The sequence below is a fragment of the Ictalurus punctatus genome, chromosome 23 (genome assembly GCF_001660625.3).
Source record: "Ictalurus punctatus breed USDA103 chromosome 23, Coco_2.0, whole genome shotgun sequence".
Taxonomy (NCBI): domain Eukaryota; kingdom Metazoa; phylum Chordata; class Actinopteri; order Siluriformes; family Ictaluridae; genus Ictalurus; species Ictalurus punctatus.
In genome coordinates, this window is record NC_030438.2 from 4,397,501 (window position 1) to 4,410,009 (window position 12,509).

At 43.5% G+C, this 12,509-nt stretch overlaps 1 protein-coding gene across 3 annotated transcripts in view; it reads left to right on the forward strand.

Annotated features, from left to right (window-relative positions):
* Positions 1–12,509, forward strand: part of stau2 (staufen double-stranded RNA binding protein 2) — a 101,050-nt gene that overhangs the window by 1,186 nt on the left and 87,355 nt on the right. For 2 of the 3 annotated variants that reach the window (XM_017452991.3, XM_017452993.3), the window contains exons 2-5: positions 4,390–4,474; positions 4,710–4,840; positions 5,060–5,219; positions 6,386–6,521. In XM_017452991.3, the coding sequence (XP_017308480.2) occupies positions 4,399–4,474; positions 4,710–4,840; positions 5,060–5,219; positions 6,386–6,521 (503 nt within the window). In that variant the 5' untranslated portion in view covers positions 4,390–4,398. Of the gene's footprint in view, positions 1–4,155; positions 4,301–4,389; positions 4,475–4,709; positions 4,841–5,059; positions 5,220–6,385; positions 6,522–12,509 lie in introns of those variants that run through there. The other variant, XM_017452992.3, reaches the window with a different exon arrangement.

Sequence of the window (12,509 nt, forward strand, 5' to 3'; positions counted from 1 at the left end):
TGACTGAAACCCTCCTACTTAGCTATATTACTGAAATGGACATTTACGTAAACAACAGGGCCAACACAATCATGTTGAACTGCTTTTTACTTTTACTTTGAGTAACAAACCGCATAACGAGGAATCATAAATATGTGCGTACAGTGCACATGAGGTAAGCACAAACTGCACATTACTGTAAAAAAAACAAACAACATTGTAAATGTGCAAGAGTGAAATGCATTAACGACTTGAAAGATGTTTAAGAAATAGAAACGTTTTCAAAGTTCAAAACACGAGAGTTGGCGACGTGTTCAGGACGAGAGGCGAACTCCAGATAATATTCACAAGCGCGCGTTAAGAAGCGATGACGTTTCGTTAAATTGAAGATCGATTAAAATCGGAGAATCGATATTTTTTACCCAGCCTTAATCGTTAGCCTAGATGGAAAAAAAGAAAAACATTACGAGATTGGTCAGACGTTGCGCCGAACGGTAGAGCTCTCCACCGCTAGTCTGACGGATAAAGGCGACGCTATAACCAGTCCTTCCAGGATTACGCGATTGCAGAAATTAACGCAAAATCGAGCTGACTCGGCGATATCCGGAGGAGCTTGCAATTTTTCAAAATGAACGAGGATTTGGGCCAAGACGTGTCGTGTGACGTCATCGCACCACGCGTTCAGGCAAAGCCGTCTTCGCTTCGTGTACGTCGAACATGAGTACAGCTGAAAGGTCTCGGTTACCGCGCAAAACAATTTCGTGCATTGCAAATTTCACCGATTCAAGTAGTTTTCCGCAAATCAAAGTACAAAAGACTCCAAGTTGCGTCGTAAAATTTTGAAGGGGGGGAAAAAATCCGCACCCAAATCGAGCATTTTTGGCCACGACAGAAAACGACAGAGATGAAAGCAGTTGCTTTTCAAAGCTTCACTCGTCATCTCATCTCTCACTGAGTTATAAGTTTCGTAAGAAAAGCACACGATTAAAACTTTCGTAGCAAAGGTAGATGAGAGAGGACTCGCGAGACATTTCTGCCCGAAAATAAAAGCGGCGAAAGTCTGACGTGTTAAATATCCACGATAAGTAGAAAGTATGCTTCACTTTTTACGCGCACGCTAGGAACAGCGTACGGTACGCGGGACGCAAATTTCGTCATCAGTAGAGTACGCGCGCATTTCATTCCCTTGCTCTATTTAGTCGTTCCACAAGGTGGCGACAGTGACCCAGGGCCGTTGATTCTCAAGGTAGTCGAAGGAAAAAAACGGAAGAGATGGAAACGAGTGCAGGTTAGAAAGTAATTCTAGCCTTAAAGTGTATAAGGATTTGTATATGGGTGCTAATCGTGGCAAGAGATTGACCAAGCATTGTTCTTCGTGTTGTTGTGATTCTTCTTCCTTGTCGTCCTTCACACCAAAAGGTCTGCTTTACTGCTCTGTACAGCTGTCGTAATGCGCACGTGTCGACCGCCGACCGTGTACGCGTACACATCATATGGAGTATACTTTGAAAGGTTATGCGTACACCAGAGGCTATAGCCGTTCTCCAGCAAAAACGATGTACGAAACCTGACGTTTTGGGGAGGCGGCGCTTTTGGTACATTGGTGGAAATAGGGGCGGGCTCAATGAGTTTAAATAACCGTTCAAATCTTCTTCAGCGCCACATATTTACCTGTCTGAGGCTTATTTTTCTTCCCCCTACAAATCCTACCTAATGCACAATGCTCAAGTGGGACACAAAGTCCCAGAATGCAATTCAGCCGAACGACACAGATATGCTGAGTTACGGCAGGGACTCGACTCTAGGTGATATTAGCATGAAAGCTGAAGCTTTGCAAGCTGCCTCAGTACTGATATCAACATCATGTCTCGCTGCAATCCTGAATTCCTGTCAGCGCGAGCTCCGTGCTAACTTGCTAACTTGATTTCGATCCATACGAACGGATTAGTTTTGTTTAAGCACCGAAGCTCAGCGTGCAGTTCACAAGTGGACAGGTGACGTTACAGGACTGTGCTACGTTAGCTATGTAACGCATGTTTAGCTTGAAAGCTAATTTACCTCAGGCTCTTGGTAGGTTCAATCACACAGCTAGCGGAAGAGTGAATATTAAACTCGGGTTATAGAACGTGACAGACCTCTCTTAATCATCAACAAATTAAAAGTCGGAACTCTTCAAGAACACGCTAGTAACAGTAACTAGGTACTGAGCAGTTGCGTCTGTTTCAGGGAGAAAGAGGTGGAGGGAGAGCCGAACAAACATGCTAGCAGCATTTGTTTATTTAAAGTAAGTAACCGGGTGTTAAATACAGCGTGTCCAGCTCAAGAGAATGGAAATGACACCCTGTCAGGTTTTTAGACGCTGTCTGTGATCATGTTTTAGAAGCTAAAATGACAGACAAGACCTTAGGATACGGAATACTACTGAATATTAAGAACAGCAATAAAAAAAGTCATGTTGAAGAGAGCGTGAACAGCACTGGAGTCGTCGTCGGTGTAGGAAATACAGTTTAAATCAACGACGTCCGCTGGGAAAGTCGAGAGTATTCACCTCTGTGTAGACAGTGGAGAAGCCTCAGTCACTCACCTTCAGTCCATTGTCTTCCCTGTTCTGAAACCCTGTCCCTTGTTCTCTAGGCATGGGTAGAGTACTGAGTACTGAGCAGGGGGGCACTTATTTATGTAGTGTGCGATGTTTCATAAGTGTTGATTTTTGTTAATTGCTAAGAATACTTTGAACGTGTTACTTATGGGCGTTTGGTGAGTCTGAACTTTGGGTTCCACGGTACATATTCTAAAACCTTTGCACTGAGTGTTCTAGAACCTTCACACCGAGGATACTAAGATCTTCCCAGTGAGGATTGGAGAACTTTTGTGCTGAGGACTGTAGAACCCGAGGACACTTGGATGCCGTTTGCAGTAAAGATTCACAACATGCGTTGTAGAGCTGCCTTCACTTTGCACTGTTGGTTCTAGGAAGTTCACAACCTTTTCACCGACTGTTCTAGAACCTTTGCACTGAGGATCTTCACAGGGAGGATTCTGAAACGTTTTGCACTGCAGGTCCTAGAATATTTGCCTGAGGATTGTAGAACTTTCACTCTGTAGTATACTAGAACTTTTGTGCTGAGGATTCTAGCACCTTTCCAATAAGGGTTGTAGAACCATTTTCCCCCTGAGTATTCTTGGCCACTTACAGTAATGATTATAGGACCGCACTAAGGGTTCACCCTTAGAGCACTGAGTGCTCTGGAACCTTCACACAGCGGATTCTAATTCATTTGCAGTGAGGACCGTAGAGTTGCACTGACTTTGCACTAATGGCCCGGGAACCTTTGCTGTTAGGGTTCTAGATCATTAACACCGAGGTTGTAATTCTAAGAACTTCATCATGTGAATCCTAGAAAATCCGCATCGATGGCTCTAGACCTTTTTCACTAATAGTTCTAGAACCTTTGCATTGAGATCTTCAGATTCTTCAGAATGAGGGTTCCGGAACCGTCGCACTGCAGGTTTTAGAATTTTTGCATTCTAGAACGTTCACTCTGAAGATTCTAAAAATAAATAAATAATAATAATCTAGGACCTTTGCACTGACTATTCTAGAACCTTCACACTGAGGACTGTAGGGTTGCACTGACTTTGCACTGATGGCAAAGGAATCTTAGCGGTTAGGGTTCTAGAACCTTTACACTGTGGATTCTAAGATCTTCATAATGGGAATTCTAGGAAATCTGCACTGATTGTTTTGAACCTTTGCACTGAGGGTACTAAGATCATCACAGTGAGGGTTCTGGAACCTTTGCACTGCAGGTCCTTGAATCTTTGCACTCTAGAATGTTCACTCTAAATAGATTCTAAAAAAAACCCATCAAAAATCTAGTACCTTTGCACTGACTATTCTATAGACCTACTGTGCTGAGGATTCTAGCACCTTTCCAATAAGGATGGTAGAACCTTTGTTCTGAGTGTTCTTTGCCTCTTGCAGTAATGATTATAGAGCTGCACTAAGGGTTCACCCTTAGCACTGAGTGCTCTAGAACCTTCCCACAGCGGATTCTAATTCATTTGCAGTGAGGACCGTAGGGTTGCACTGACTTTGCACTGAGTGCCCAGGAACATTAGCTGTTAGGGTTCTAGAACGCTCTCACACCGGATTCTAAGACCTTCGCAATGGGAATTCTAGACAATCTGCACTGTTGCATGGAGAATCCTATATCTGTAACACTGAAGCGTGTAGAACCTTCACACAGCGGATTCTAGAACCTCATCTGAATGATGTGACTTAAACCTTCACCTGGAGATGCACATTGCCTACACATCTGTATGTGCCACATCTGTATCAGGCACTTACTTCTTCCTCATGGCACTTCCTGTATGAATGGAACATCTCACTGTTCTCTCATTTTACAGATATAGAGCATGGCTCAAGTGAAAGTGCAGACCTCAGCACACGCTGTGCCCTCCATCAACGGAACGGTGCCCACAGTCCCACCAGGTGTGTGTGTGTGTGTGTGTGTGTGTGAAGACATTTTATGGTATCCACTTACAGCTTCTCATTTTCAAAGAGGACGACATCGAATGCCATAGAACAGTGCAGTGGCAGTGTGAGGGTTCTGTCGCGCAGTGACGGAAGCTTCTAGAAATACCGTTTGTTAAGAGATTTCAGTAGCAGTAGCACTTATTTTAAGTGACGTCATGTCATGGTGTGACCGAGTGTGTTTTTGTTTCAGCTCCTCCCCAGGATAACATGGCAAACCCTAAAGAGAAAACTCCAATGTGTCTGGTGAATGAGTTAGCCCGTTTCAACCGGATCCAGCCGCAGTACAAACTGCTGAACGAGCGGGGGCCTGCTCACGCCAAGGTGCGCTGCTTCACTTCCTCTCACCACGCGAACTTCGTTTGAATCATTTCATTATAATGCATTTTTACTTAAATATCTAAAAAAAAAAAAGTACACTCTACTTTTACATCTATGTATGTATAATAATACAGGTTTCGTTGTTAGTGCTGAACTGCTCTAACTGTGCTCTGTGTGTGTGTGTGTGTGTGTGTGTGTGTGTGTGTGTGTGTGTGCGCGCAGATCTTCACTGTACAGTTATGTTTAGGTGAGCAGGTGTGGGAAGCTGAAGGCTCCAGCATTAAGAAAGCTCAACACTCAACAGCCAATAAAGCGCTGGCAGAGAGCTTGCTGCCCCGCCCCCCGCCACGCATCACTAAACCAGACACACACACCAATCCAGGTACACTCACTGGAACACACACACTTACTACATCGTCCTCAGGTTCCAGAGCGGCACTGAGGGTTCTAATGACTTCACACTAAAGATTTTGCACTGAGGGTTCTAGAGCCTTTGCAGGGAAGACCTTAAGACATTTGCAATGAGGAATGTCTCGCTGCTCTTGGCATTGATGGTTCTAGAACCGTTGTGGTTAGGGTTCAAGGATTTTCACTCTGAGGATCTAGAACCGTTGTATTGATGGTATTTTAACACCGTATGCTAGAACCTTAACTCTGAGGATTCTAAAAAATTTTCGGACATTTGCGCTGTTACGTTTACAGTGAGGATTGTGGAGTTTAACTGGCTTGGCACAGAATTTTTTGCAGTGCGGATTCTAGAACCTTTACACTGAGAATTGTCGAAACATTGTCCTGAGAGTTCTAAAATCTTTTCTCTGAGGATTCTTGAACGTTCATTCTAAAGATTCTAAAAAAACAATTCCAGGATGTTTGCACTGACAGCTCTAGAACCTTCAAACAGTGGATTCTACTACATCAACAATGAGGACTGTGGAGTTGCACTGACTTTGAACTGATAGCCTGAGAACCTTTGCTGTTAGGGTTCTAGAACCATTACATTACCATTACACTGAGGATTGTAGAACTGTTGCGCTGAGGGTTCTAGAACATTTGTCATGAAGGTTCTAGAATCTTTGCTCTGAGGATACTAGAATGTTTACTCTGAAGATTCTCAAAACTCTAGCACCTTTGCGCTGAAGATTCTAGAACGTTTGCACGGACAGCTCTAGAACCTTCACACAGCGGCTTCGACTAAATTTGCATTGAGGATCATATAGTTGCACTGACTTTGCACTGATAGCCAGAGAACCTCTGCTTTTAGGGTTCTAGATCATTTGTACTGAGGATTCAGGAACATTTGTACTGAGAGTTCTAGAACCTTCACACTGCAGATTCTAATACGGTACAATGCGGATCGTAGAGTTGCACTGAATTTTCACTGATGGCCCTCGAATTCTTCCCTTCTGGGGCTCTTTCTACTGAGGACTATAAAAACTTTGCACTGAGGGTCCTAGAGTTTTCAAAAAAGTCTAGCACCTTTGTGCTAAGGATTGTAGATCTCTGGCTATCTGTCTTTGTTGGATGCTGAATTTCTGGTGTGTTCTTTAGGCAGCATCACCCCCACCGTGGAGCTGAATGGATTGGCGATGAAGCGAGGAGAACCGGCTGTCTACAGGCCGCTGGAACCCAAACCCCTCCATAACTACAGGGCCAACTACAACTTCAGAGGAATATTCAATCAGAGGTGAGAATTGACTTCGACTGCCGAGAAATCACGAGGCTTCCGAGTAAGCATCTGCAGCGTGTTCCAAGCAGCAGGTCTGGTGTGTGTATTGGTGAGACAGTAGTTCTATGGGATGTGGTGCTGTTTGTTAGGGGATCCTAGGACCTTTGGGCTGAGGATTCTGGAGCATTTGCACTGATAGCTCTAGAACCTTCACAAAGCGGATTCTACTACATTTACAATGCGGATTGTGGAGTTGCGCTGATAACCCAGGAACTTTTGCTGTTAGGTTTCTAGAACCATTACACTGAGGATTCTGGAACGTTTGCCCCGATGATTCTAGAACCCTCACACTGCAGATTCTAATACAGTACAGTGAGGATTATTGAGTTGCACTGACTTTGCATTGATGGCTATGTAAATGATTTTTTGCAGTGAGTGCTCTAGAACTGTTGCACTGAGGGTTCTAGAACCTTTGCCATGAAGGTTCTAGAATCTTTGCTCTGAACATTTAAAAAATTCTAGGACCTTTACACTGAGGATTCTGGAACATTTGCACTGACAGCTCTAGAACCTTCACACGGCGGATTCTACTACATTTACAATGAGGATTGTGGAGTTGCACTGACTTTGCACTGATTGCCCAGGAGCCTTTGCTGTTAGGGTTCTAGAACCATTACACTGAGGATTCTGGAACATTTGCACTGATTATTCTAGAACTCTCGCACTGCGGATTCTAATACAGTACAGTGAGGATTGTAGAGTTGCACTGACTTTGCACTTTGCACAGTAGAGATGGTTAAGTATAGTAAGTATATATATATATATATATATATATATATATATATATATATATATATATATATATATATATATATATATATAGGATAGTAATAAAAACGGATTGAGCAGTGAACGTACCACAAAAAGATCATTAATAACTAACATTAAATGTGTTGGAATGCATAGAACCTGATATGTGGAGCAATTAAAGGAATTCTGTCCAACACAGACATCGTTAAATGTTAAACTGTCTACGCTTATTAAACGACGGCCTAGTATTATCACAATTTAAATTTAAATCAGGTCAATGAAGTGTCATCTGTCCAACTGCACCGATTATGTTGCAGAATAATTTCCACTCATGTCCACTAGGGGGCAGAAGAGCTCCATGGGTAATAGCTGTATTTGAACTTGTTCAAATCTTTTTATTATATTGTGCTCATGAGCAAGCCTCTGTGTGGTATAGTGCTCATACTGCTTATTCTGCACCTGCACGTATACGATGCGTAGTAAATGTACACTCTACAGTTATTCGCATCTTCATTTGATGCATGTTTGACGTATTGGCTTTTTATTGAGTCATAAATATTTTTTTAAATAGTGAAGCAATAGTGAAGCGTGGCACACGGCCTCATTCTGTCCCGTCCTAAACTCCCAGTGAGATGCGTGTTTGTGTCTCCGGCGTGGAGCTTTAGAAACAGTAACAGAGCAAGGAGCCGAGGCAAATCCGATCTCTGCAAGATTACATCATTCTGGAAGAGACGGACAGAGACGGGAGAAAGACTGTGAGAGAAAGGGATAGACAGAGAAGACGAGAGAGAGACAACAAAGAGACAGAGAAAAGAGGTGAAAAATGAAGATAAAATGTCAAAGGGAGAGACAGTGAGAGAAGAGACAGAAAGAGGAGACGGCAAAAGGGTAGTGAGATGCACAGAGAAAGGGGGGAAACAGACAGAAATGGGGCAGGAGACATACGGGGAGGGCAAGAGACAGATATGAGGGGCAGAAATGGGGAGTTGGAAAGAAATGGTGCTTAAGAGGAGCAAGACAGAGGGACAAAAAAGGGGGGAGAGAAAGAGTGAGGGAACAGAAATTGGGTTAGACATGGAATGGTACATGGGAACAGAAAGGAAGGATTAAACGAGGAAGCGATTCAGAGAGGAAAGAGACAGACTGATAGATGGGTGAGAAAGAGAAACAAAAAAGTCAATAAGAGGGAGACAGAGAGAGAGACAGAAGAGAGAGAGACAAATGGAAAAGGTGCAGAGACATACCGACAGAAAGGGGGAGAGAGACACATATACAGAAATTGGGAGAGAGAGAGACAGACAGAAAAAGACAGAGACAGAGAGGCAGAAAGGTGCAAAGAGAGGCAGATATACAGAGAAGGGGGAGAGAGAGACAGAAAAAGACAAAGACAGACAGGCAGAAAGGTGCAGAGAGAGAGACAGGCATGCAGAAATAGAGAGAGAGAGAGAGAGAGAGAACCAAAATAGTGGACAAAGACAGATGGACAGAAATAGGGAGATAGACAAAAAGTGTGTGAGGGACAGACGTACAGAAACTCGACCGGGCTGAAAGACAGACCGATGGAAGGTGGAGAGAGAATAAACGCAGACGGGGAGGGAGAGAGGTTGCCGTGGTGATATTAAACCGTGCGAATGATTAAACTCCTCACCACAACCAAGATTGATCAGGGAAAGCAACATCCGTCACCAGGTTAAACATTTCCTCTACGTTCGTCCCTCAAAGTGTGTCGTCTGATTAAAAGCCTTTTACATACGTCCGTGTATAAGTGTGTAAAATGTGCCCGCTGTTGATTGCTGAAAGTGTGTGTGTGATTTATAAGGCAGCGATCATCATCATCATCATCATCATCATTACGACTCCATCTTCTCCTCTATTAGCAGAAAGACATTTGTGCTGATTTATAAAAATGATTTATTGAGCCTATAATTGACTTTCTGTGGTTCACGTGTGGTCAGTTAATGTATGTGTGTGTCTGAGAGTGAGAGATGAGTGAGAGTGTGTGAGAGCGGGAGTGAGAGTGAGAAAGCGAGTGAGGGAGCGAGCGAGAGAGGGAGAGAGAGAGCGAGCGGGTGAGGGAGAGAGAGAGCACGAATGAAAGAGAGAGGGAGTGAGAGCGAGAGAGTGAGGGAGCGGGTGAGGGAGCGAGTGAGAGTTAGCGAGTGCGCGAGAGGGGGGGAGTGAGAGATAGTGAGCGAGTGAGAGAGAGCGCAAGAGAGGGAGTGAGAGAGCGTGAGAGTGAGAAAGCGAGTGAGAGCGAGCGAGAGAGGGAGAGAGAGAGCGAGCGAGGGAGAGAGAGAGAGCACGAGTGAAAAAGAGCGAGAGAGGGAGTGAGAGAGTGGGAAAGCGAGTGAGGGAGCGCGTGAGAGTTAGCGAGTGAGTGAGAGGGGGAGTGAGAAAGCGAGTGAGATTGAGGGAGCGAGCGAGAGAGGGGGAGCGAGAGAGAGAGGGAGGGAGACCGGATCTTGTGGGTTCACTGAAACGCTGAAGTAGCGTGATGTTGGATATTAATTCCTCCTTGACATTTAATAAACAAAACCTGGGATGTTTCACATCTCCTCAGTATTTAAAAACATTATAGATAATAGATATTTTTTAAAATGTTATAACGTTATTTTCTTTAAACTCCTAAAAAAAAAAAAAAACCCTCAAAACAAAACCCTTATGTATTTGTTACAACGGGAATAAGATTGATTATCTCATTACGGTTGAATTTGACGTGTTGGAAGCGGGAAGAATGGGCAAGTGACTTTGACAAGGGCCAGATTGTAATGGTGAGTGATGACAGTAAATCCAATCCTGGAAAATCATCAGGCTCTGAGGAAGGAGTAGCATGGCACTGCAGTGCCCTGCGAATGCCATTCACTCACTGGCACACAGGAACTGGCTCAGTGCGACGTTTATTGAGCTCTTTTAACAATATCGAGTGCCATCATGCGGCGTGACTCCTGATAAAGGCTTGAAGTGACAGTGTTGAGGGGAAAACTCCCTAAAATACATGAGGAATATTTCAATTCAGAGTAAATTCATAGGCATGAGAGACATGTTTATTATAGAAAACTGAAGCTCCATTTGTGATACTGCACATCAAATTAGAAGTACAAGAATGAAAAGAAAGAATAGCAATGATGGTAGTAGATAAACCTGGGAAGAATCCTCGAGAGGAACCGAAAGTTCCGAAAGGGAGCCCAATAAGGAACCCCTATGGTCTACACCGGATAGTGGGATTAATAAGGTCAGGGAATCGATTGCGCTTGTGGTTTCGTTGTTTCCGCCACCGCTCGACTTCCCGAGCTGATTTGGGTACGAGTGCGTGATTGCGTCAGCACCGCGGCTCTCGGCTGCAACAGTAACGAGGGAAACCGCCACACTGGAAATGATGATATTTCCTGCTCTGATACTGAGCGGAGAGAACCATGCTAGCAGGAAAAGCTGGACCACAGTGCTGTTTTCTTATCATAAAAGTCATCATTAGCAATATGCAGTGTAATGTATGAGCATGCATGATTCAGTGTTCGTGACCTTTTGTGGGTAGTGAACCTCTGACGAGTATCTGTGCAATGCTGGCGGATAATATCGGGATAGATAAAAGGATGTCACGTGAAATATGCTGAAAAAAGGGCTGACGTTCTGAGAAAACAATTTTTTTTTATACATTTGTTCGATCAAAATTGCAGTTAATATGCATATCCATGCTTTTCTGCTCACCGCGGTTGTAAAGAGCGCTTATTCGAGTCACTATAGACGTCCTGTGCGCTAAGACCAGACTGGCCCTTCTCCGCTGATCTCTCTCATCAGCAAGGTGTCTCAGCCTTCAGTTTCTTGCACCATCCTGTGTTAACTCTAGAGACTGGTGTGTGTGTGTGTGTGTGAAATTCCCAGGTGATCGGCAGTTTCTGAAATACTCAAACCAGCCCATGTGATCACTGCATAAATGAGCAGGAGTAGAGGTGTTCCTATTAAAGTGGACCGTTAGTGTATTTTCCGCAGGTTTTACGGTTTAGATTCTCCGCAAGAATTGTCGACTTTACACCATTCAGACAGTCCGAGCTAGCTAGTCCGAACTAGCCAATTACCAGGTCAGTGCTGTATTCGACTTAACTCAAGAAGTGGGAACTCGTAATTCCATCGTTTTCTACAAAACGGAAGCTACAAAGTGGGGAAAAACATGTGCGCCTGTAGTCAGCTAACATTACTGAGCACGGGTTTTCTCAAAACAGTGACGTGTATGGTTAGTGTTGTAGGTTTAACCAAATAATGAGTCTATGTTGACCGAGCTAAGGTAAATACTACTATTAACTGATTACATTATTATTTATTTATTTTACTGTTGACACTATGACCGACGTCATATACCGAAGTCCGAGTTGAAGGGTTGTTTTCTTTCCATTTTTCCTAGTCGGAGATTTGAAATTTGTGGAGCTTTTCGTCGAACAAGACTCAGCTTCCCAGCTAACTAGCTTATAAAAGCATATAGCTTATTATTACTGATGACAGCCTGTCATTTTAAGGAGTTAAACATTACTGAAGAGATGATTAAAGAAAGCCCCATGTGCTAGAACTTTAGCTAGCTTGGCTAACTCACTAACTAGCGATCAGGTATGCTGTATAGCAGTGGATAATTGCTCTTTCGAGGTCATCTTTATTTCCGCATTGCTTTAAGCAAAATTTCATAATGTTTAGTGCAACGTTAATGGGAAACGTTTTCTAAAAGAACTGACATTCTAGCGAGATAGCTTACCAGCTGTGAAAGGACGCATCATAAAAAAAATGTTCAAGGGTTTTTTTAAGTCATGTGTGTAGTTGGAGCTGCATCGGACCAGTTTTATCATTCCAGGGTGTGTGTGTGTGTGTGTGTGTGTGTGTTTTCAGCACAGCTGTGTGTGATTTATGGGTAATCATCACCAGCTCTCCCACATATTTGTATCAAAAGCTAAATCACTGATTTCCTTCTCCACTCTTATCTTGTTAGTTTAGTAAAGAGTAGCGGTGTCCAAACATTTCATCTTGAGGTCAAATAGAGAGAATAATGTAGGGCCACGGGTAGTCTGTACTTATAGAAATAACGAAATCGACAGGTGTAAAGGTGCCAAAAGTCTGTTCTTGAATCGATTGACCGAACAGGAGCTGTACGCTTGTGTAGCGTTGTGTAAATAAAAGTGTTTATATACAGATCTCATTCAGTATACCTCCAGCTCA